General features: G+C 43.6%; 1 protein-coding gene across 5 annotated transcripts in view; it reads left to right on the forward strand.

Moving 5' to 3' along the window:
- Positions 1-17072, forward strand: part of ST3GAL1 (ST3 beta-galactoside alpha-2,3-sialyltransferase 1) — an 85087-nt gene extending 68015 nt beyond the window's left edge. For all 5 annotated transcript variants that reach the window (XM_074898398.1, XM_074898399.1, XM_074898400.1 and 2 more), the window contains 5 exons: positions 908-1104; positions 4255-4434; positions 9049-9094; positions 11587-11706; positions 13535-17072. In XM_074898398.1, the coding sequence (XP_074754499.1) occupies positions 908-1104; positions 4255-4434; positions 9049-9094; positions 11587-11706; positions 13535-13708 (717 nt within the window). In that variant the 3' untranslated portion in view covers positions 13709-17072. The remainder of the gene's footprint in view (positions 1-907; positions 1105-4254; positions 4435-9048; positions 9095-11586; positions 11707-13534) is intronic.
- Positions 17073-23641: the final 6569 nt, after the last annotated feature.

Consider the following 23641-nt stretch of genomic DNA (forward strand, 5'->3'; position numbering starts at 1 on the left):
GCAAGGGTAGAGCCTTTTGGCATATTTTGTGTTAGGAGCCATTCTCCCTTTGTGAACTTGCAAGTGGCACCACAAGGATGGGGGATGATTTTTGTGAGCCTGCCAACATTCCCAACCTCTTAGTAGCACTCAGAGAACAGAGCCCCGGAAAGGGAGTGTCTGACCATCACCTGCCCTTCACCTTGCCTGTACCTTCCCGATCTAGCCATTGTTTCCACCATGCACCACAGAGCTGCTACAAAAGAGTTTCCCTCCATGGCAACAGACACAATGACCAAGGTCCGGGTGGTTTTCTTCATCCTGGATAATTTTTTAGATTATTTTACATCCTCAACCCTCAGGGCTAAATCTACTTTACTGTAGTTTCCTGTTGCATTAGCAGCTGGTTCCTCCAGTTCAGAACATCAGCAATAAGATCTCTCATTCCCACGTCTGTCCTATGCCAAAATTTGCGGGAGTGTCAGCCACATCTGTGCTCCATAAGGTTCACTGAGATTTTTCTGTCCTTCCTAGAAGGGTTAAAAGAAATCTTATACATGTCCTAACAGAAGATATCTGGTCCAAGGTGGGGATTAAGTTTATAGATACCAGAGAAACATTCATTCTGCTAAGGTCAGCCTTGGGGAGACCACATAATCTGTTCCACCATGGCTGGATAGGGACTGAGGAGGTGTGAGGATCCAAGGAGAAGGAGAGAAAAAGGGGAAGCGGGTTAAAAAAGCTAATGGAAAGGATTTTTTACTTTTTTCCACACTTCTCCCAACCTGAAGCCTTGTAGCACATCCTGCAGGAGACAGTGTCTGCAGGTAGATGTAAGATCGGTCTTTGAGAAGACATTTGAAACTGTGTCTTGCTCGCAGAAAGACTAGCTGTATTTGTAACCTGGAGTGATTTTTCTCCCTGACAGAAATTGCAAGGAGAGAAAACTCCAAAGAACATTAATGCTACTCTCAAGGAATTGTTTGGGATCATTCCTGGGGTTGGGGATCCACTGCAGGAGCGAGGCACTTACACATGCAGACGATGCGCCGTCGTGGGCAATTCTGGGAACCTTCGGCAGTCTCAGTATGGCCAAGATATTGACTCCCATGACTTTGTACTCAGGTGAGTAGGCATTGCCTTGGCTCCAGTTGTCTCTGTTGTTTGAGATTCACTGGTATTTTCGGGGACAAGTGAGAAAACAAGATTTCAGAGGCTATCTAGTGAAATCTGGGTCTTAGGTCAAATCTAAGTTTCAGGGAAGTAAACTATGTGTGTTGGAGATATGATGTCATGTTTTATCTGGGGAAAAAAACATGTATAGGTATTGGTACTGTAGCTTATTCTGCACTATCCATAATTGCCTGTGTTAAAAAATGTATCTGAAAAAGAAATGCAGTTTTAAGTAAAAGTTATTTCTGCAACTAGTACTCACAAGTGATCCTTTTCACACTTGACTTCTGACTGTATCAGATTTGACATTCTTGCACCAGTTCATACTTAAGCAACGGTGGGGTGGAAAAGACAAAGTCACTTTGCAATGAACAGGAGACAACTGGTCGCATTGCCTCTGCCTTTCAAGGCAATGAAAGTTGGCTATTTTGTCCTACTGAAATTCAAATGGGAACTAGGTAAGCAGAGCTAATAATCCAGAGGGCAGCCAGGATATCTGGGCTGACTAAGTTCATCTCCAGCGTGTTGTCCAGCTTTCACACTGCAGCTGCAAGTACAGCACAATTTGGGAAGGAAAACAGGGCAGGTCAGAGGGCCTGGCAGGGAGAGATTGCTATTGAAAATACCACGTGTGGGATTATACTCTCAGAAATAGCATAAGTTTTAGTAGGAAGCTGTGCACTGAAGTCAAGAGTGAATCAGCAGAAGATCAACACTATTTGAACTGTTAAGCCACCTTAGGCCACTTTACTTCCAATGTGGCTTGAACATGCTGTAGAGTCTTCAGATGACATCTAGATGTTCATGGTAAATCATTTCAGGAGTTGCTTCCTTCAGCTGTGCATCTTGCCCTCTGCCAAAAGTACCTCCCCAATGGCAGAGGCAGCCAACCTGGTCTTCAGATCCATGAAGGCAAGTAAAGAGCCCTCAGCGTTAGGTCTGCAGGTTGCAAATGTGAGGCAGTTGAGGTGCCTTTAGGCTTTAATTCCATGTTCCTCACTAGGAGACAGCCCCATTCCTGTGTGGACTCTCTTATGTTGTCTGATCTGTGTCTCCAGATTCATGCAGAAAAGTCTTTGCTAGACCCAAAAGCTATTTTTTGGAGCAGTAACTAAAGAGTAACACACTCAGATGCATGTTTCTGCTTTGAGGCCTTGCCCTTCTCGTAGCCATGCATCCCTGGTAAGGGAGAAACTCTCTGTGACTTGGAATTGAACCTTCCAGCCTCAGATTTATATCTCCAGCCAGATATGAAGGTAAGACAAGGTTTTAAGATTCACCGTGGAAATCTGTGCAGAGAAGGTGACCCCTCTGTGTGTTAATCCAAAAAAATCTGATGACCTGGTATTCACTTGCAAATGCTCCAGCAATACAGCCAAGTGCAGGGAAGAGCCAGGGAATCTGAGGGGACATCTTTGCTCTCAGACACTGTTCCAGCTCACTTTTATTTGTTTAACTGTCTACTTTCATGACAGAAGGAAATCCTTGCTGAGTCCTTCCTGCCGAGTCTGGGTGTGAATGCTGCCTTCTGCCATGTCACACAAGGCAGCCCACCACAGATGGTGGGGAAAATACATAGACCTGAGGGCAGCTTGTGAGTAACATAACCAAGATGCCACCCTTGCCTTTGTCCTGATGGAAAGAAAACCCCATATTTATACCTTAGACTGACTAATCTCATAGTAAACATAGTAAGTCTCATGCTGTATTAGTATTTCTACACAGTACAATGTGGGTCGCTGGCAGGGAAGAGGATAATTCAGTAAGTCCACACGGGCTGACAGGCTGTTCTGCCTATGCTAATAACTCCTTGAGGGACTTAGAAGAAACTTAACTAATTCACCTGGGGGAGAACTGCAGTAACACACCCTGGCATAGACTTGTTAAATAGATTTTACCTCCCCCATTATCGGTGACAGGGGCAGCATGTTGTCTGGCAATGTACGATGCTTCTCATCACCTCATCAGCTACATCCTTCCTTGTCCTCCCTGCACTTCTGCCAGGAGCTGAGCTAATGTCTCTGCAGAAGACTCCACTGGACTTCAGAGAAACCCCATTCTCCTCAGAGCCAGCTTAGGGTTTTTTTTTTCCATGGTGTTGCACAGCACCATGGATTCATGCAAGGTCAGTCAGAGCCACTTCGGGGATCTCTAATTTGTGTTATGCTGCACCACAGAAACATTCACATCTTTACCAGTGGGGAACTAATTTATCAGGGAAGGAATTGCTGATGTGTCCCCAGATTTGCTTTCAGAAGTAAACACAAGTGTAGAGGTATTTCTGCAATCCTGAGCTCAGAAACCCCCACTCTGTTCCCAGGTACACCCAACACAAGGTAGCTCTGCTGGCCAGCATGTTTTGACTGAGCCCTGGTGGCCCCTGGACAGATCTCCAAGCACTGACCCCAGAGTTACCTAAAGCACACCATGGTGTAGGGAGTGACCCTAAGTAGATGTAATGAAATTGGAGGACATACTACGAAGTAAGGTTTGAGTAAATGATGTGTAAGCAACAGGTCCTGTATTTGTCAGTGTGGCTTTGGCGCATTTTCATGGGAGGACCATTAAAAAAATTTGCTTCTTCTTATCACACATAACATGGTTTGTTACCTTGACCCTAGACATTCAAATACACCTGTACAGATGGGGGAGAATGAAACTGCAATATGTCAAGCTGCTGGACTTCAGGGCAATGTTTTTCTCACCTACTGGAGGCTGCAGCTTTAGGATGAAAGGAGATGTGTTTCCATGGACTCAACCACTTTTTTTGACCAGCTCTCTGCTGACTGTGAAAGAAATGCAGGGATGTGCTCAGAGATACACCTGCTTGGTAGACACTCCCATTCAGTCCAAGAAATACCACACTAAAGCTGAGCTTTCATTTGCTGCTAATTTATCCACATGGGTGGTGGACATTTCAGCCTGCTTGAGGATCCCTACATTCTGTCAAGGCTGTCTGAAGAGACTGCATGCAGCACTCAGCTGTGGGAACACTTTCCTGCCACCTCACGCAAATGATTTGGGGAAGATTTACATGTGTTTGTACCTACCTAATTTGTCTCCTTCTTCTTCACTCTCTCACTTCTTACATTTGGGCTGCAGAATGAACCGTGCCCCCACCGCTGGCTACGAATCAGATGTTGGGAGCAAAACCACTCACCACTTTGTTTACCCCGAGAGCTACAAAGAGCTGGCAGAAAATGTGAGCATGATCCTGATCCCCTTCAAAACCCTGGACCTGCGCTGGGTTGTCACTGCTCTCACCACAGGCACCATCAACTTGTGAGTAAGGGCAGGCTGAAGGGGTGGGAGCTCCTGCATCTCATGTTGCTATAGGAGATAAAAGCTCATGCTGGGCAAATAATACCAGCTTCTGATAAGGCCTAGAGGAGGTTTACGGACCCTCTCAGGTCAAAGTTCAGTCCTGAACACTTGCTTTCTAGGAAAAGCTTAATGTTACAATGCAGTGTTTGAGGCAAAGATCCAGCTTTTCACAGCCCCACACAGTGGTCTCAAGAGAAATTAAAAAGGGAGTTTTTGCTGCTGGAGACAGCCAGTTTGAGCAGTGGTTTCCTGGGTTTTGGGGTTCAGTGCCTCATTTTGGGCTTCTGCTTATCCTTCCTCCTCTGTGGTCCCTTGGGAGTACAGTGAGTGCAGTGAGCATGCCTGTACCCAGATGTACCCATCAGAAAGCCATCTGCAGAATCAGGTGTTTAGTGGTCCTAGACACCTGGATTATCCTACCTGAGACACTTGGGTGGCCAAGTAGTCTTCCAACATATGTTATCCCACTTGCAGAAGAGGACAAGGAGGCAGAGGGATGTACAGATTGCTCACACAAGGCAGTGAGAGCAGAAGCAGACTGCAGCACTCAGTGCCCCATCCACAGCATCGTCCCCTGGGCAGGAGTTTGGTCTGGTTTTCCTGCTGGAATGTGATCAAGAGCCGTGCAGAAGAGACAGTATTGGTTTGTGTGTCACCTGTGCGCCTTAGCCTTAAATTCACATGTCAGTAATGTGCCGTGCTGGTATTTATTCTCCATTTCATCTTTATGAATGCTTTCAGAAGTAAATGTTGTCCAGCTTAATACATTTATGGCAGCACTAGAACTAGAAATTTTTCTTCTGGATGCCTGCTGGCAGATTTTCTCCCTTCCTTTAAGCTGGCTTTTCCTAATCCAGAGAATGAAATACGTGACATTTGCACTGTGTGTGAGGTTATCTACTAGATGCAAAACCACAGCCTTCTGGGATAGCTCAGTGGCACTCTGTTACACATAGACAACAAGAGTAGATCAGATTACTTTAGTCCAGAGAGAAATATTTCAAGACATTTCAACTTTTTTCCCAATTTCAGAGTCTCAGAAGATTAAAAATTTGAGAAAAGTATATCCCTGATAACTGGGCATAAGATCTACTTCGCATTTTTAAAATGTTTTGATGCGTCAACAAATGGAGTTTTATTTCTTCTTCTCTTTTTCATCTATTTACAAATGTGTTTTAGATTCTTTTCATTTCTTATTAAGATTCTCTTGTGATAAATCTGGTTTCGTGCCTTTTTACCTTTTTTTGCCACCAGCACTCAGTATATACAGTCATAAATTGTCTTGAAAAAATCCATCTTCAGGACACACTTGGAAAAATCATCCCACTTAGAAAACTGGCTAAAAAATATCACCTTTTTTGCAAGACTTAGGTTTTTTTTCCTTTTAGAAGCTGTATTGATTAAAAAAGATGGAGAACCTCTGCCTTTAAGCCTGGATCCAAATCCTATCATAAGTAATGGAAAGCTCCCAGCTGCCCTCGGTGTCATTTGAATGAAGCCCCTTGCTGCATCTTTGTTCTATCTGTGCCTGCACTAGGAAGAGGAGCCCACAGAGAACCAGTTCCGGCTGTCGTCATGCATCTGTGTTTCTCTCACTGTCACTGCTCTGTGCCCAGATTGCAAAGCTCTTCTCTACTTTTTGTCAAGTATTTACCTTCAGAAGTGGCAGCAAGTGGGTTGCCACAGTAAAGTTGAGTGAGCCTTTAGCCTATCAGGGAGATATCTGGCTGACGACAAGGCAGTCACAGCACTGGAAAAGGAAAAACATCTTTTCTTAATAAATTACAGGATATATTATATATTTATAATTAGATTGTATACATGGGCTTGGCAAGCATCTGGTATAAATTAGCGTGTCAGTAGTTAACCACATGGAAGAAATACCAGTATTTTAAGATTTTTTGCCATGCTCAAGGCAGGGAAATTGCATAATTAATAAGCTGGTACATTCTGGAATAATAAAACCAGAAAACCATAAGCACACAAATCATAACAATATATGTAACATAATTTTAGGCTAGCAAAATAAACCTATGAGCACTCATTAAACACAATGTCAGATACAGTGTGTAAGGAAATTGTTGAGTGTACATTTGTAAAGAGGAGAAGGTATGAAATAAAAATAAAGCCTATCTGAAATTTGGTATTTTAGAAGAGAAGAAATACTCACCTTCTTACCCCGACCTGTGTGGCCACCATGTCTTGTGCACAGGCTGCATGGTATCAACTGAGGTTAGGTTAAAACCGAAGTGCACTCATGATTGAAAAAGATAAACATCCTGTATTGGTTAGATTGTGACACAATGTTTAATTTTCTGTATCCCATTCAAATGAAGTAATAATCTCCTAAGACTCAAAACCCGTGAATTAATCATTCTCCTCCCAGTAGTAGAATAATTCAAGCAATTTTTACAGTTCAAAACAAAAGCCAAACTACAGATGGCCTTAATATTAGATTGAATTGATAGCTGAATGATTCTCTCAGACATGTCCCATTTGACTGATGGATGTCCCATTTCAAAGTTACTCTCTGAGACTGAGCATTATCCCAGAAAAGATCAAGAAAAGCCTTCTAGGACAGAAAACCTTCAGGCCCTCATCAGTCATATATATAGCCTAGTTGCCTTAATTTGCCTTCTGCAAGTCTTTTAGGAATCTCTGTAGTAAAAAAAAAAAAGCTCCATGTACCTCCACTTGGTTTGGCAAAGGACAATTTTTGTATTCCTTAACGTTTCCACATCTTCCACTTGGGTCAAGGGTACAGTAAATATCCTGTACAAGGTGGCCAGTAATGATGGCAGACTTCACTAGAGCTCTGAAAAGCGGCTTATAGCAAATGTTTTCCAAATTATATGTATTCCACCTGTATCCACCTTCATGACAGGCTTCATTCACTCTTTGTCCTGCTCCAGTGTGGTACTTAGTCACTAACTCCCTGGCTGCTATGTAGCCCAGGTTTTACATGATCATAATAGCATAGGTCTCCATTTGTTTTTAATCAGTGTGCCAGTACTTTCTGTGCAGTTGTATGAAATTCTGCAGCCAAGTAACATCAGGACTTGGGTATTGCTTCCAAAAAAATGAAATATCCCATGATTAAAATGACTGTCATCTGACAAGAGCTACAGTAGTCTCCTTGTTGGATCAGAGTCGTCTGCAAATACTGTCCTGAACACTGCATACTGATCTCTTTGGTTTATTACTGTGCCTAGCTAGATGTCCATGTAATATGGTCCCCTTGTTTCCTCCACATCACCTTTTTAGAAAAGAGTCATTGTTTATTTATATAATAATGAGATTTTACCAGCAAAGAAGCCCTTTTTGCCTTCATAACCACAAAAAGGACATGGGTTCACTGAGCCTGCTTCTACTGACTTTGCTTATCAAGGTGAGACGTGGGAAGGAGATGCAAGGGCAGATTTGCTGAGAGCAGATTAAAAAGTCTGCATGGGTGTCCCCTTCCCCATTAGCATCTTGTGTCACATCTCAGGAGGGCTGGAGCACACCCACCACCTCTCCCACTGCATCCAGCCTAGAGCAGGGATTGCAGGTCAGGGATGGCCAGAAGGAGATGAGGACATTGCTAGCTCACCACTGCTTTGGGAGGACTTAATGTTTCAAAGTGCCGATGATCCATGGTTCAAAGAGAAATTAAACCTTAATGACAGGAACCTTGTTGTTACCAAAAATCAAGCAAAAGCATTTAGATGGAACTAATGGAAAGCTTTAGTGATTTACCGCAACCCATCTAAAAAGTATGCAGGGTGTATTTTGGGATATACTCCAATTGCAAGGCCAATTCACTAGAATTTTTTTTCTTGAAACAAACTCGGAGATTTTTTTCTTACAGCACTCATGATGAGCTGTGCAATGCCAGCAGGCACTGTGCATGAGATATGGGGAAAAAAAGATGGTTTTGTTTTCAAGGCATGACTCGTGATTTTGACCCAGTCATAAGGTATGACTTGGAAGTTTGATACTGGGAACTGCAGGAAGCCTTCAGCGTTCCCCTGGGGAGGAGGGGAATAGCTGGCAGGCAAGGGGCTGTGTACTAGGAATGCCCGAGTTGCACATAACCACAGAAATTATGAACTCCACTACCACCTACTCTGAAAATCATGCAGTACCTACAAGTATTAGGAGGGAAAAAGTCTCCCCCTAGTGGGAAAAGATTTTTCTGCCATGAAATTAAAATGGAAAGACCTTCCCATCATCAAAGTGCAAAGACTGCAACAGTCATGATTCAAGAATCAGAAGTCACGGGCTCCACATAATATTGGCTCTACAGTATATTGTCAGCTAAATCTTTGGTGTTCTACTGTCAATAATTAACTTGAAAATTGAAAAATGTAATGGCTTGCTATGAAGTTGATTCAGTGACAGCTCGGTTCTTTTCATGCCATATTACTTAATTACAGCCTCATTTTACAACAACTTCCATTTATTACTTTCAAATAATTTGCATTTATTACTGTACATGAAGAATAGTCTTTCTTTCTTTGGAAATACATTCAAATATTGGTATGTTGGGCTTTTATTAATCTTGTTGTGGGTTTTTTGTTCTTTTAACAGCACATATGTTCCAGTTCCACGGAAAATCAAAGTCAAAAAAGAAAAGGTGAGCAATGCTGGTTTGTGACTTTGTTCTGCTAATCTGCTTGTAGGTCTTTTGCCTCTTTGGGAGACTGCAAGAACCCAGGAAACCCCTTGACATTCATAAAAACTGCAACCAAAACACACACATTTTACAAGGCTCAAGTAAACTAAAGGTTTAGCTTCTGTGTGCCATTCAGGCCATAGATCAACCACTAAATAACTGAGGTTGGAAAGAAACTGCTCTTGCGACTGTGCCATTGCATTGCTGCTGTTCTGAGGTCGCATTGCTTCCTCTGGTACTGCTCAGGGAGATATAAGGTGCACCACTGGCCAACAGTGCTCACTCTCAACAGCAGTTGCTCTGTTCCCACCCACTGCAGTCATCTGGATGTAACAACAATCTGAGCTGTAGAGAGTCTAGAGGTTTTTTTAAATAATTTGACTGCTTGAACACCATGGATGTTTCTCACTCCCTGATCAGTTCCTTGTAATAAGGAGCTAAGTGAACTCTGAACAAATAAAGCTGTGTGTTTGCAAGTCAGTGGAGAATTCATGATAACGTCAATGGCAGCTGGGGAAGGCTCTTAGGCTGCAGCTGTAATAACTACCTGTACCAATTAAACAAGCTTGGAGACTGGGCTCAGGCCAAGTCCGTGCTGGTTTTATCCTGGGTGTATTAATACTCTCCCAGGTAATGTTCAAGCAAAGGTTGGAGGATAGCACAGACCAGGGAATATTCCCTGTTTTGCACAGGGACAGAATTGGGAAATGTGGACATGATCTGTGCCATGCCACTCCCTCAAGAGTAACAAAATATCTCTGACCCATTTTATTTCATAGTGTGAATGTGTAGAAGGCAGACAGTCAGGACCTCACTTCTCTGAGAAAGTCTAAGAAAAATGGATAAAGCTGGTGCCCACCCTACAACAGTCAGAACAGAGTGCATATGCATAACTGACTCATTGCCCAAGTATGCTGTGGTTTGATAGACATGTCCTACTGCTGGAGGCAGGATTTCCCATGGGGCAGGGTGGTCGTTCCCATGTTGGACATTTAGCCACCATGTGATGACTTTTGTTGTTGTAGCTGCATGGTTTTAGGACATAAGCAAGGCAGGTTATGTAGGGAGAGAAAAAACCACTTCCTTTTCCATAGACTTTCCAGCAAAATAAGTGTCTCATTCTCTCAGCCTTTGGAGAGGCTGATTTTCAAAGAAGCTCAGGCTCCTAATGTCTCAAGGGCTGGTAAAATATGTTAGCCCCAGAGCCCCAAATTACAGATTAAAGCACATGTCCTTTATTCAGGAGGCCAGGTTTTGCCAAAGGCTTCACATGAGACCTTTAACTAGTATCAGTTTATATCCCTGTGCTTCAAACGGTGGACCTCTAGGGGGTATTAAATAATCACTTAGCTCATCCCGACCTGTTGTGAGGAACATAATAACCTCTGCAAAACCCTTGTAAGATGCACTACAGCAATTTGTTAAACTCATGTCACAGTTGAGTAGCACCAGCCCAGGGTACGCCTGGCGATATGCAGCAGCTTCCTGAGGAGCAGGGACATGAGAAGCTTGTATTTCTTCCCACACCATGCAATGTAAAACACGCTGTGTGAAGCGATTACACACAGATACAATATCAGCAATTAACCTCTGACTTTGTAAAAGGAAAAGCCCTGCAGCTAACCAGATAGCACTCAAATGCTGTCACTCTAATTACAAACACAGCATGGAGGGAAAAGCGTCTCTTCACCTGATTCAGGGAAGGGGGTTGAAACCAAGGGCTCCCACCAGTCCTTGGACTGACTGTACACTCAGGTCTGATCTTAAGTTCTCTGTCTCTATTAGATGGCTTCATAATTTCCCCAGGAAATAACCAAGTGCAATTTATGTCTTATAAAAGAAAAAAAAAAAAAAAAGTATAGAAAAATAGCATGTTTGGGAAACAGGAGAAATGCAGCTGATGCAACCTGATAGGCTTCCTGACCCCTGGTTTCCTTAGATCTGTACCTAAGGAGTTGCCAAGACATGGTTGTCATATTGCAAATAAAATGCAGTCAATCTTACATTTCCACACAAATTACAGTTGGGCTTGACAATCTTAAAGGTCTTTCCCAACCTAAATGATCCTATGATTCTGTGAAATCTGGCATGGTATCTTATGCTTGCCTTGCTCAGGCCTCCAACTTCCCAGAGCTCACCTGCGTTACAACAGAATGATACAGGGAGACTTGAATGCCTAATTTTCTTCTCTCCTGTGACATTTCATACCCATTGGTTTCAGTAGAAATCACCAAGGAAGGAGTATTCATGTGCAGCTACATATAAGAAATATTCTTGAATGCAGTTAACTATGGGACTTTTTTTTTCCCTTTCATCTGCTCCCCTCAGGGAATAACTATTATTCCTTTATCCTCCACTCCCCACACAAGTGACCTTTGGAGGATGACATGCTACCATTGTTTTTTTTTCCCAGGGTATTTTACTAATGAGTCTTTCTCTCCAATTTTGCCTAGATCCTGGTTTATAATCCGGCTTTTATGAAATATGTCTACGAAAACTGGCTCCAGCATCATGGGAGATACCCCTCCACAGGCCTTCTGTCTTTGATGCTGGCACTCCACGTATGTGACGAGGTAAAGTCTGGCTGTGTTTGGGAATATGGACAAAAAATAAGGAAGTGCCAGGAACATGCCCTGGCTACTCTCTCAGCCTTTTTTTCCCATCCTCTATCTTCTCTGCGGTTTGCTTCTTCAGACAGATGCAGAGTCCTCAGTAACATGCAGATACGCTCAACTGACAGTGGTGGATTTTTTTAATGTCAGCAGCTGTTAAGGTTTAAGATGCATTTGAGGGGAATAAAACACAAATAGTGGGATTACACTTGCTATCAAGACATCTGAATGTGGTGTCTGTGCCCATCTTATTAGCAGAAGTCCCAATTATATTTTGTGTCACTCTTAAGGCACCAAGAGCCAATGGTGTTGCTATGGGCATGCCCTCTGCCTCCAGCTGCCAGGCCAGAAAAGTATGAATCTCCTGGCCTTGTGTGACATCTGCCTGCCTTAAGTAGATGTATTGACTACTAAAGGACACCTCAAATAGCACTTATGTTTGGGCAACTGCACTGAGGTCTTATCTGTCTAATCAGTGGAGCCAAGAGGCTGACTCAGCAAATCAGCCTCCTGGTAAGACATTAGTGGAGCAGGATCACTGCCTGGTTTCCACTGACTGTGCTGCCTGGATCACCACTGACTGTAATGGATGCTCAGGCACCTCCAGTTGGATATCTAAACCTTAAACGTAATCTCACCTGAAGAACTGATGACCACCTCTTACATAAGCCAGTCTGGGGAATGCAGATGGTCTATTTTCAAACCCAAGCTTGTGGGTTTATACAGTAGGTTATAAAAAATGTTGCTGCTCCAGCAGTTACCTGAGGAAATTCTCTGTCTTGAGGGATGTGAGGTGCTCCTAGGTGATTGGAAACTTAGCAAGTTAGTGTAAGTCCAGGTCAGCTCTACAAAATCAAGAATGGGCTTCTCAGCATGGGGGATGAAAATCACCATGCTGGCAAAATCCCTGGCCTGGACACTGGATCTGATGATGAAAGAGAGCTTTTGTCACCTAGGCCTGTGTTGAGTGGAGATGTGATGTAACTACTCCTAATGATGCTGGCAGAAAGAATGGGCAGCTTGGGTAGAGCCTGTTTTCCAGTAAGCAGTCAATGAGCAAGTCTCTGACATTACCAAAAATAATATAAAAACATCTCATATTTGGGTGGGTCCAGGTGCAGGTGAGTTAAGGAGCTGGTTTTGTGGGCTATGACGATTCAAACCCAGCCATATTGCCACTCTCAGTTTAAATAAATTAACTGTGATGTTTGGTCTTTTACCACCAGAGGAGACAGGCATAGCCATCAATGAATGAGCTAAATGAAGAGGAAAGACCATAGGTGTATATACACACAAAGAACATAATGTCCATCTGCCTCTGGAGTGCTTGCAGATGTCATATAATTAAGCATATATGTGAGGGTTGACATGGTTCATTATTTTGAAGACTAAGAACAAAACCAAGATGTTTCCACTCTTTGTGGCCTTAATCAGCTAAAGTGGAGATTCCCATCCCAAGCCACTGACCTCCTGAGGCCAAACATCATGCTCAGGGATAGGAAGGTGTTTTCCATATTGCTAAATAAGAATTCATGGATGGAAAATTCCTTTCCTGTCTGAGTTCAGGTATGGTGGTGGTCTCAGCAATAGCTTAGGATCTAATGTCTCTTGAGTAGGCCTTGGGGTGTTATTCCGTGGTTGTGTCATCTCATGCAGCAGAATAGCTTGGGACACCACTGAAGTCCTCAGGTACTGCTGCCCATTTTTGAATCAAGAGAGTTTCTTCAACATTTCAGATGAAGACCAATTGCTTTCCAGGCCATAACACTAGTTCTCTCTTATTTCCTAGGTGAATGTGTACGGTTTTGGAGCAGACAGCAAAGGACACTGGCACCATTACTGGGAAAATAACGCTTCAGCTGGGGCTTTCCGGAAGACAGGTGTCCATGACGGGGATTTTGAGTTCAATGTAACTTTGACTCTTGCCTCCATTGAAAAAATAAATTTTTTCAAGGGCAGATGACCCTGGCCACGGGGAGAATTGAGGGCTGCAATTTCCAGCATGCAGCAGAACAAATCTCAGTGAGGATGGTCTGGGCGCCAGTCAGGTTTGAACGCGTGAATCTGCGGTGGATCCAGAGCGTCTCACTGCTGCAGTGCTCACTGCAGGGAGCTCGGCCAAGGACTGGCTTCCACGCTGCACGGGATTTCCTATCTACAGATAGCTGGGAACTACCAATCCGTAGTGGGAATAAATGAATCTCTGCTTAGGCTCTATGGCTTGAATCTTGAATTACTGATGAAAGATCTCCCTGTTGCAATTAGGGGAAACCTGGGCACAGGAACTGCTGTTTATGTGTCAGTTCTTTCCTCAGGTAAGGCAGGAGATCCTCAAAGAAGAGTGAAGACAACTTCTGGGACTTGAGACCCACTAGGGCAGCTGTGAACATCATAGTAAGGATTACCTCAAAGAAATGAATTCACTTCTGCTGTTGATCTTTTTGAACTGTTTCTTCTGTTTCCTCTATTACTTCTGGTTTCATGCTGTATTAAGGAAAAACATGATGAAGTTGCCTGGAGTAGTAAATATTTCAACCATTGCCTCATTCTGAATTGATAGTGTCTAGAAAATATGGATCAAATCATCTCTGACATATATTATTTAATATTACTTCCTATACAGCCATAATGAGATAGAAAACAATACTGAAAACTCCAGCAAAAAAATGGCCTTTTTAGCCACTTCTTTGTTTGTCTTCTTTGGTTATATATAATTTTTATTTCTTTTTTTTTTTTTTTGGTGGAAAATACTCTGGAATGTTAATTTTTATTTAATCAGTTTAAGGTTGGAAAGTGGACTTTTTTCTTTCAGTCGTTTATATGTGCCTTTTATAATTGTGCAACAGATGTGATTTTTTTTTAAGATGACAAATGCTAAATTAAACTTTTTTATAAAAGGGGGGAAAATTAACCAAAGTTTAGCCTCCATGTGGTATACTTTTGTAGTCAAATACCATAGTAACAGCTCCTATATTGTATTTGAGCAAACACAAACAAGAATAATTTCTAAAGGTAGCTTTTACCTTTTTTTATGGGAAAATATCCAAACGTTGCAAGGAAACTTTTCTTATTTTTTTACAAAGTTAGAAAGTGGTATCTCTTCACAAGGTCTCTATCTGAAATCGAAGAAATATCATGGGTTGGGATATCAGCTAGTAATACAATAGGAATCTTTTACCCTGTAACAGCATCTACAAGGACACAATCTACGCAAGCTGATCCTACAGTGTAAGCCAGACTTCAAAATTATGTGCATCTCTGGAGGAATGAGTGTATTAATGTCAGTACTACTAGGCAGTGAGAGGAGGGAAGTGACACTGGAAATTTTATGGCCACAAATCTTTGCTGGAATCAACGTGTTTAATCCTCAAGGACAGATAAAGTACAAATCTAAGAATGAAGTTCAGGTAGTGAAGAACGGAGAACAATGGCTTTTTCTTCCCAATATTATGAAAATAGAATTCATGGATTATTGATCCATTCTCAGCTCTTGGGAAGGCAATGGAGTTCTTACCACAGACTTCAAAGGACTTTAGATCAGGTTTTGAAAAAATGTCTTATTTCATTTTTTATGGATTACGGTGGTTGGGGTTTGTGGCAATTTAGAACCCATCATCTAAATAACTCGTCAGTCATGCACCAGTCATGGCAGCATGTCCAAGCAGATGAGTATTTGAGCTCGGTGAAAGCCTAGCACTTTGACCAGTGATGTGCTCCAGTCCAAAATTTATCCCCTTGTCTTTCCATGCTGGTTATTAACAGTGAGCTCCCCTCCGAGACAGAAATTCATGGCACAATGACATTGACAGCTGGAATATCCCTATTTTGGGCCACAGCACCGCTCACCAACATGAACTGCTTTACCCGCATGAGTGTCACTGAACTCACAGTGTATAAAGAGATAAGGATGCCAAACATCTTTGCAGGGAACTGAGCTCCCTTCACTGTACACACATGACCCTTCAGTTCAACAATACGAAAAGGGCAGGATTTTCAAATCCTTGTGCTGAGACATGTTCATGATCCTCATGTCAAGAAGCCCTTTCCCAGCATTGTGGCCAGCAGAACTCACCTGCATGTCACAGGCATGTCAAATTCAACGGGCTTACTGTCTTTGACATGTCCTTTGTAAAAGAATGAAACATTGCTACCTGAACTGTATTTTGTTTTAAGCATTCCCACTGTTTAAATTGTTAATATGCTTCTGGTGAGATGTCATAGCAATACAAGCAAAGCGTCTTCAAGAGGAAGAAGATTCCATTGAACACCATAATGGTATCTTCACCCTATGGCTGGATTTTAGAGATACTTTTTTCATCACAAGCTTCAAATATTTTAATTTTTTTTTTCTCATGGACAGATGTCAGTAATTCAGAAATGCTTCACTGCTGTTTCAGTCATTTTTAGAAAGACTTGGAAGAAAACTCATGGTAGTTTGGTACCCAAATGCCATTTTTTTTTTTTTTTTTAATCACAGATGGCAGTTTGGGATCAAAGCAAGTAGTAAAAAATCTTCTAGCTTATGTTGTTCTGAAAGTTTCCTTTTGCTGTCCAAATTAAATTTCCAGTTTCCCCCGAATATTCTGCCTCTGACAGCACATATGAAACATTGTGGCTCATACGGTCATGGATAGATTTATTTTTTAATCATGGAACAAGCTGAAAATCCCATTTCATTTTCTTGCCAACAGCAAGCAGTAACTGTGTACCGCTGATGTCCATTTTTCAGAGCATGAGGAGAGCAGAGAGTGGACTTCTCCAGCTGTAGGATGAGGGATAGTCTGTGCCATCACATTTCTATTCCAGAGGAACTTTTTCTAGAGTCCTTTAAGCAACTGAGTGTTGTGTTAGATCTTTGTCTCAGTTTCTCAACAAATTTGCTCCTCTTTCAAATGCCTTTAGAATAATGAGATACCAACAGATCATGCTGAGGGAAGAATTAATTCCCTATTTCACTAATGCCAATGTTGAAGACTGTGTTCTTGCTAGAAACTTTATGAGTTTATTTTATTTAAAAGAACAACTAAGGAAAACATTTAACAACATGTCAAGGCTTCAAACTCTTGAACTGTATTTGTCACCACTGCAAAGTCTCTGAAGCACTCCTTGAGTGTGTTATGTTTCTTACCAAAGCCAAATCTCTTCTTGAGCACTTTTTTTTCTCCCATGACCAGATTTTCTTCCTATTTTTCTTTGAGTACACAATCAATTGTGATAAGAATTTTGGGTTTTGCTCTGATGGTGGAGAATCTCACTCAATTATTCTTTGACATTTTATTTATTTAATTTTTCAGTATGATATGAATAAAAATAAATTTTTTATTGTAATCAAATCAAAGGTGTTTCTCTCTGTGGACGCTACTTCTTCCCACGATATTTCCCTTAGCTCCTAGAACCTCCTCTGTTGCATAACAGTATAATGAAGCCTTACTCCACTTCCCTCACACCCATCCCTCAGGTGACATCAGCAGAGGAATGCATGCTTCAGACTGCTGGAAAGTTCGTGGTGGTGGGTATCACACTGCTTAGCTTATGGCAGCTCTAGACTTCTTCAGACAAAAAACTTAAACTTTATATGCCTTTGGTCTCCTGATGGATCTGAGCTGTGTTTAGGTGATTTACATAAGAGAAATTAAGGCAGGTTCAGAAAGCAGTTACTTAAAAAGAGATTCAACTCTCCTGTTCTCTGGGACTGACAGACCTGGCCCCCTTCATAGGACTGATGCTGAGAACCTACCCCAGGTCCATATTTTAAGGGCCTAATTTAACTGCTATGATCACACAAGCACTTTAGTCATGGATAGTTTAGGTTGTCCATTAGAAGATGGACATCATCCTGGTGAAACTGGCTGCTCGTGGCTTGGATGGGCACACGCTTTACTGGGTAAAAAACTGTCTGGATGGCCGGGCCCAAAGAGTTGTGGTGAACGGAGTTAAATCCAGCTGGCGGCCGGTCACGAGTGGCGTCCCCCAGGGCTGGGTGTTGGGGCCACTCCTGTTTAACATCTTTATGGATGATCTAGACGAGGGGATTGAGGGCACCCTCAGTCAGTTTGCAGATGACACCCAGTTGGGTGGGAGTGTTGATCTGCTCGAGGGTAGGGAGGCTCTGCAGAGAGACCTGGACAGGCTGGAGCCATGGGCTGAGCCCAACTGGAGGAGTTTCACTAAGGGCAAATGCCGGGGGCTGCCCTTGGGCCACAACAACCCCCAGCAGCGCTACAGGCTTGGGGAGGAGTGGCTGGAGAGCTGCCAGTCAGAGAGGGACCTGGGGGGGTGATTGACAGCCGGCTGAACAGGAGCCAGCAGTGTGCCCAGGGGGCCAAGAAGGCCAATGGCATCCTGGCTTGTGTCAGCAATAGCGTGGCCAGCAGGGACAGGGAAGGGATCTGAGCCCTGTACTCGGCACTGGTGAGGCCGCCCCTCGATTCCTGTGTTCAGTTTTGGGCCCCTCACTACAAAAAGGCCATTGAATGACTCGAGCGTGTCCAGAGAAGGGCAACGGAGCTGGGGCAGGGTCTGGAGCACAGGTCATAGGAGGAGCAGCTGAGGGAACTGGGGGGGTTTAGTCTGGAGAAGAGGAGGCTGAGGGGAGACCTCATCGCCCTCTACAGCTCCCTGAAAGGAGGGTGCAGAGAGCTGGGGGTGAGTCTCTTGAACCAAGTAATATGCGATAGGACAAGAGGGAATGGCCTGGCCTCAAGTTGCACCAGGAAAGTTTCAGACTGGTTATTAGGATGTATTTCTTTACAGAAGGGGTTGTTGGGCGTTGGAATGGGCTGCCCAGGGAGGTGGTGGAGTCCCCATCCCTGGAGGGGTTTAAGAGTAGAGTTAACATAGCGCTGAGGGATATGGTGGAGTTGGGAACTGTCAGTGTGAGGTTATGGCTGGACTAGGTGATTTTCAAAGTCTTTTCCAAACTAGATGATTCTGCTACAAATGCTGGTGTCAGCAGGTGTCACTCCAGCATGCCACACCACCTTATCTGCATGACCATGGCTTTACTTGGGGACACTCCACCTTAACTATTTCTTGTGGACCTCATAAGCGGCTCAGTTTCCACAGACTAGCAATGATGCAAATTACCTATTGCAACACAACCAAGCTTGTTGCTTGGCTGTAGAAGCTCAAGAAGTCATCACAGGGCCGCTCAGGAAACTCCTATTCAGATACAGTCAATGTTCTGATGGTCACAGCAGGAGCTGCTCTCCAGTGGGACTTTCAGGGGACCATGTTCTTGGGAGCTGCTTCACACTTGGCTTTTCAACCCAGGCTCTACACAAGCTGAATGAGTGAGACATTTACCACTAATGGATACAGCCCAGCCAGTATCACACTTGTTGAAAGTGAGTGCAAAGTGGAGGCACAGAGGTCTGAGGTCACATCAGGTTCCCAAGCCTGGTCTCTGCCCAGAGCCTCTATAACCAGACTGGTCACAGAGCTGTTCCAAACAAAGAAAGTAGAACAAAGAAAGTAGAAGTGCTAACCTGGGATGGCTATGGAACTGGCCTGTGATTTACAGTTGGCTCTGTACCTTCATACTTGCTGCTGTGCAGAAGAGATGCAAAGCATTTGCTCCTCTGTCACCCTCAACAAAGCAAAATAACACTGGGGAACAGCTTGCCGTTAAAAATAATTTTGCATTTTGCTTCATGTCCACTCAGAAGAAGTACACTGAAATGCAGCTTCCTGGTCTGAAATTATTTGTCAGGAAATTAATTTGCATGAAACACCAATCTAAAGACCCCCTGGGACCAGTAAGACATGCAGCAGAGACAACAGTAACATCCAGACAGATGGACTGACCACAGGAGTTGGACAAAATACTTTGCTTGTACCATCAAATGAAAAAAGAAAGTACCCACAGGGGAACAATATGGCTTCCATCCATGGCATGGGTTCTTTTGATGGCTTACATTCAGGATAGCAATTAAACCCAACAGATGAAAAGGCAAGGAAGTCCCTTGGCACCTTTAAAATCTCTGTTTTCACCTGTCTTTCCTACAGTCTTTCAGGGAGCAGATCACATTACATTTTGTTATCTTCAGGCAATGTGAAATAAAAAATTGTTCACACAGTGAAAAGTTCTCCAAGGTTAGGTACTTTTATGCAGAGGTAAATCTCTGTGTTTCCAGTTTAATTTTCTCCTATAGGAAATGTAGCATGTTGCTTTACTCCTTAATTTCTAAGGTAACTTGTGGCTGGCAGAATATAACTATATTCATATGGGAATTTGTCTGTGTCTGTGACATTAACACTCCTACTAAGACAGGACATTTCCCACAATAGTTACTTTTTTTCACATAATAGGAAACTCCAGAGTTACACAGCAAATACCAGCTGCCTCTCTGTCTACCCAGACACTAAATCAGTAAGAAAAGCATCCTGGCCTATGCCTCTAACTCTGCATCCTTCAGCACCTTGATGTTCCTCCAAGGATGCCCCAACCAAGCCTCCAAATCTAGTGTTACATCAAGAAGCCCCTTACAGTGGTTTCTCCCCACGTGGATTTTTGTGTTCCCCTCCTTGCTCTCCTGGAGCTGTCACCATCCAGGGGAGCTGCACATTGCTCCCTCAGCCCCAGCCCAAGCCTGCAGTCTAGGGCCGGCTGTTTGAATGAACTGGCCATACCTGAGCTGCTCTTTGAAACACGTACAGTTTGCAGCCACATCACGTGTTCAGCCTGTGCATATGTGTGAGTGGGTTTCCTATGGTAGAAAATAACAGAAAGTGATTTCCACTCCTATTTGTCCTTCAAGTGCTGGAGGATTTTGTGTAACATATCCTCATGTTCAGATATTAAAGGGTGGGTGTGTGTGAACAAGACACTGATGAGGCACCGAGCTTCTTCCTGCAGTGGTGGTGTCACAGTAGAGTCACGGGAGCAACTGATGTTGCTGTTCATCACTGTTCATTGCTGGGGACATCAAAGAGCTGGCTGTGGGCAGAAGTTCTGCAAGCTGTCAGGCTCTGTCATTTGAAGGTTTGATTTGAATAGGTAGGTAAGGAAATAGAAATAAACAGAAATAAAGGTCAAGATAGGCTCAATAAAAATAACGTCAATAGAGCTTCTATAAAATCTTTGGAAAAAAGTAGTGCTTTAACCATTTATTTGGTGCATCAAAGTAAGTCGGCCAGGAGTGAATTAGGGTGGCTATGTTTTTGGGCAACACATGTTGTTGTGACTTGATCCCAGCAAGCAGCCAAGCACCCAAGAGCCACTCGCTCACTTCCCCACCACCACCCCCCACTCCTCTCCATGGGATGGGAGAGAGAATAGGAAGAGCAAAAGCAAGAAAACTCGTGAGTCAAGATACAGTTTAATCGGTAAAATAAGAATAAAACTCAAGCTATGCAAAGGCAACCAATCACTCACCACCTCCCATCAGCAGACCAATGCCAGTATCTGAGCAACTGCCACCTTGGAAGACAACCCTCCTTTTTCTTCTCTCTCAACCTCATTTCATTGCCGAGGTTGACATTACATGGGATGGAATAACCCTCTGGGCACTTCAGGTCAGCTGTCCTGGCTGTGTCCCCTCCCAACCTCTTCCTCACCCCAGCCAAGATGCGGCTGGAGAAGGGAGCCCTGTGAAGACAGGACGGCTCTGCTCTGGGGCACCTGGGAAAATTTCAAGGGCCATCTGCTCGGTGAATGAGTTTTGCTTCATTATCCATGAAATACATATTAAAGTTCACATCCCTCGATATGCTAATGAAGGCTAACGTGATCATGCTAATTACATCATCCCATGAAGCACCTTACCCCTCCCCATACATGGGATACATAGGTATGTGGGTCGATCTAGGGGATGGACCCAAGGAAAGTGGGTATAAAACGAGGGGGGGAAAGAAAGGGGGTGGGGCCTGAAGAGTGCAGCAAAGCGAAGAAGACAGATGGAAGCAAAAAAGACGGCCACCTCCTGGAACCCTCACCAGTGGGATCAGCGCAGGAACCCAGACCAGAGATCTGTATTTCCCCATTCCCTCTATCTCCCTCTTCCTTTTTCCATTAAGAAATGCAAGGCATATTGTATTGTTTGTCACAACTTGCTATATACTTAGCCAATTATCATGTGCTCAATTAGTGCCTTGTGGGTAGTTAATAAATGCTTGGACTCAGCGACTTGTTGTCCGCTCCACTGGGGATTTGCAAATCTGAGTCACTTGTGCCCCTCGTCTGAGCGGGACGTGACAGGGTAGAGTGAGATACAGAGAAGGCCTTGACACTGTGCAAACACTGTTCAGCAGCAGCCAAAACTCTGTTGTGTTATCAACAGTGTTTTACCTACCAATCCAAACCACAGCACTATATGGGCTGCTATGAAGAAAGTTAACTCCATTCCAGCCAGACTAAAATAAACTAGAGACTTCAAGACGTCTATGGATTCAAGGGCTGCTAAGACCTTTCCTAAAGTGTGAGAGCAAGTAATGCCAACAACACCTGAGATATTTACATGAAACTACCTCAGTTACTAGTTGTTCCCAACTACTCACCCATCCCACAGATAACCCACCAGAATTGTGTGAGATTACTACTCACCACAAGCAGGAATGACATGATCCCTGTACTCTGCACTGGTGAGGCCACGCCTGGAGTGTTGTGTCCAGTTTTGGGCACCTCAATACGAGAGAGATATATCGAGGTGCTGGAGCGAGTGCAGAGGAGGGCAACAAAGCTGGTGAAGGGCCTGGAGAACAAATCCTATGAGGAGTGATTGAAGGAGCTGGAACTGTTCAGTTTGAGGAGGAGAAGGCTGAGGGGAAACCTCATCACTCTCTACAGCTACCTGGAAGGACATTGCAGAGAGGTTGGTGCTGGTCTCTTCTCACAGGTAATTAGTGACAGAACAAGAGGGAATGGCTTTAAACTGCAACAGGGGAGGTTTAGACTGGACATTAGGAAAAAAATTTTCACAGAAAGAGTGGTCAGACAGTGGAATAGGCTGCCCAGGGAGGTGGTGGAGTCACCATCCCTGGATGTGTTTAAGGGTCATTTAGATGAGATGCTGATCTCATCTAAACACTAAACATTATGGAGATATGGTGTATTACATTATGGGGATATGGTGTAGGGGAGAACTTTGTAGAGTAGGGCTGATGGTTGGACTCGATCCCAAGGGTCTTTTCCAACCTGAATGATTCTGTGATTCTGTGATCCAAACTGAAAAAGCTAGGAGCTGCTTCAGGAGGAGTGCAAGCCAAGGACATTAGTGGCAGTTCAATTCTTGTTATTGTAGGAGCTGGAATATTTCAAACCAACAGCCAGGGGCAATGAGAAATCACTGGTTTATATGGCTGTGTGCATGGTGTTTGCTTTCCTCCCTGGGCCAGCACAACGCTTCCTTCCCTGAAGGTGTGTGCCATTCCACCAGTGATAGTTCTCTCTGTGGTGGCTTTCTGGGGGGCCAAGGGAACTTTGCTGCTTGTTACCAGTTGAAAGTCTGGCCCACAGCTACATGACTCTACAGCTTATCAGAGATCCAGCAGATGCAAGTAAATGAAGTTGGAACAATATTTTTATTTCCTTTAATAGCAAAGGAATGGGAAACATCAGCATGCACGCAGATTAATGGGTCTCTGAGGAGAGAGATGTGATTAATTCATTTCAGTCAGCACTGGGGATCTCAGCACCTCATTAGCTTTTTCATTAATGGTTATAACTAATAACTGATTAGCGTCTTTGTTTCACCAGTAATGAATTCTCCTTCTTAATGGAGATGGGAGTTTTCCAAAGGGTGACAGTGAAAAGGAGAGAGAGGGAAGGAGTCCTCTAATTATTGTGCTACGGGGCACCTCGCCATCGCCATCACTGACCCAGCTGTCCTCCCTGCACCCTTGTAACTGGTCCTGCCACATTGGCACGGGCACACGTGCAACGTGCCAAGCACACTCA

The sequence above is a fragment of the Athene noctua genome, chromosome 2 (genome assembly GCF_965140245.1).
Source record: "Athene noctua chromosome 2, bAthNoc1.hap1.1, whole genome shotgun sequence".
Taxonomy (NCBI): domain Eukaryota; kingdom Metazoa; phylum Chordata; class Aves; order Strigiformes; family Strigidae; genus Athene; species Athene noctua.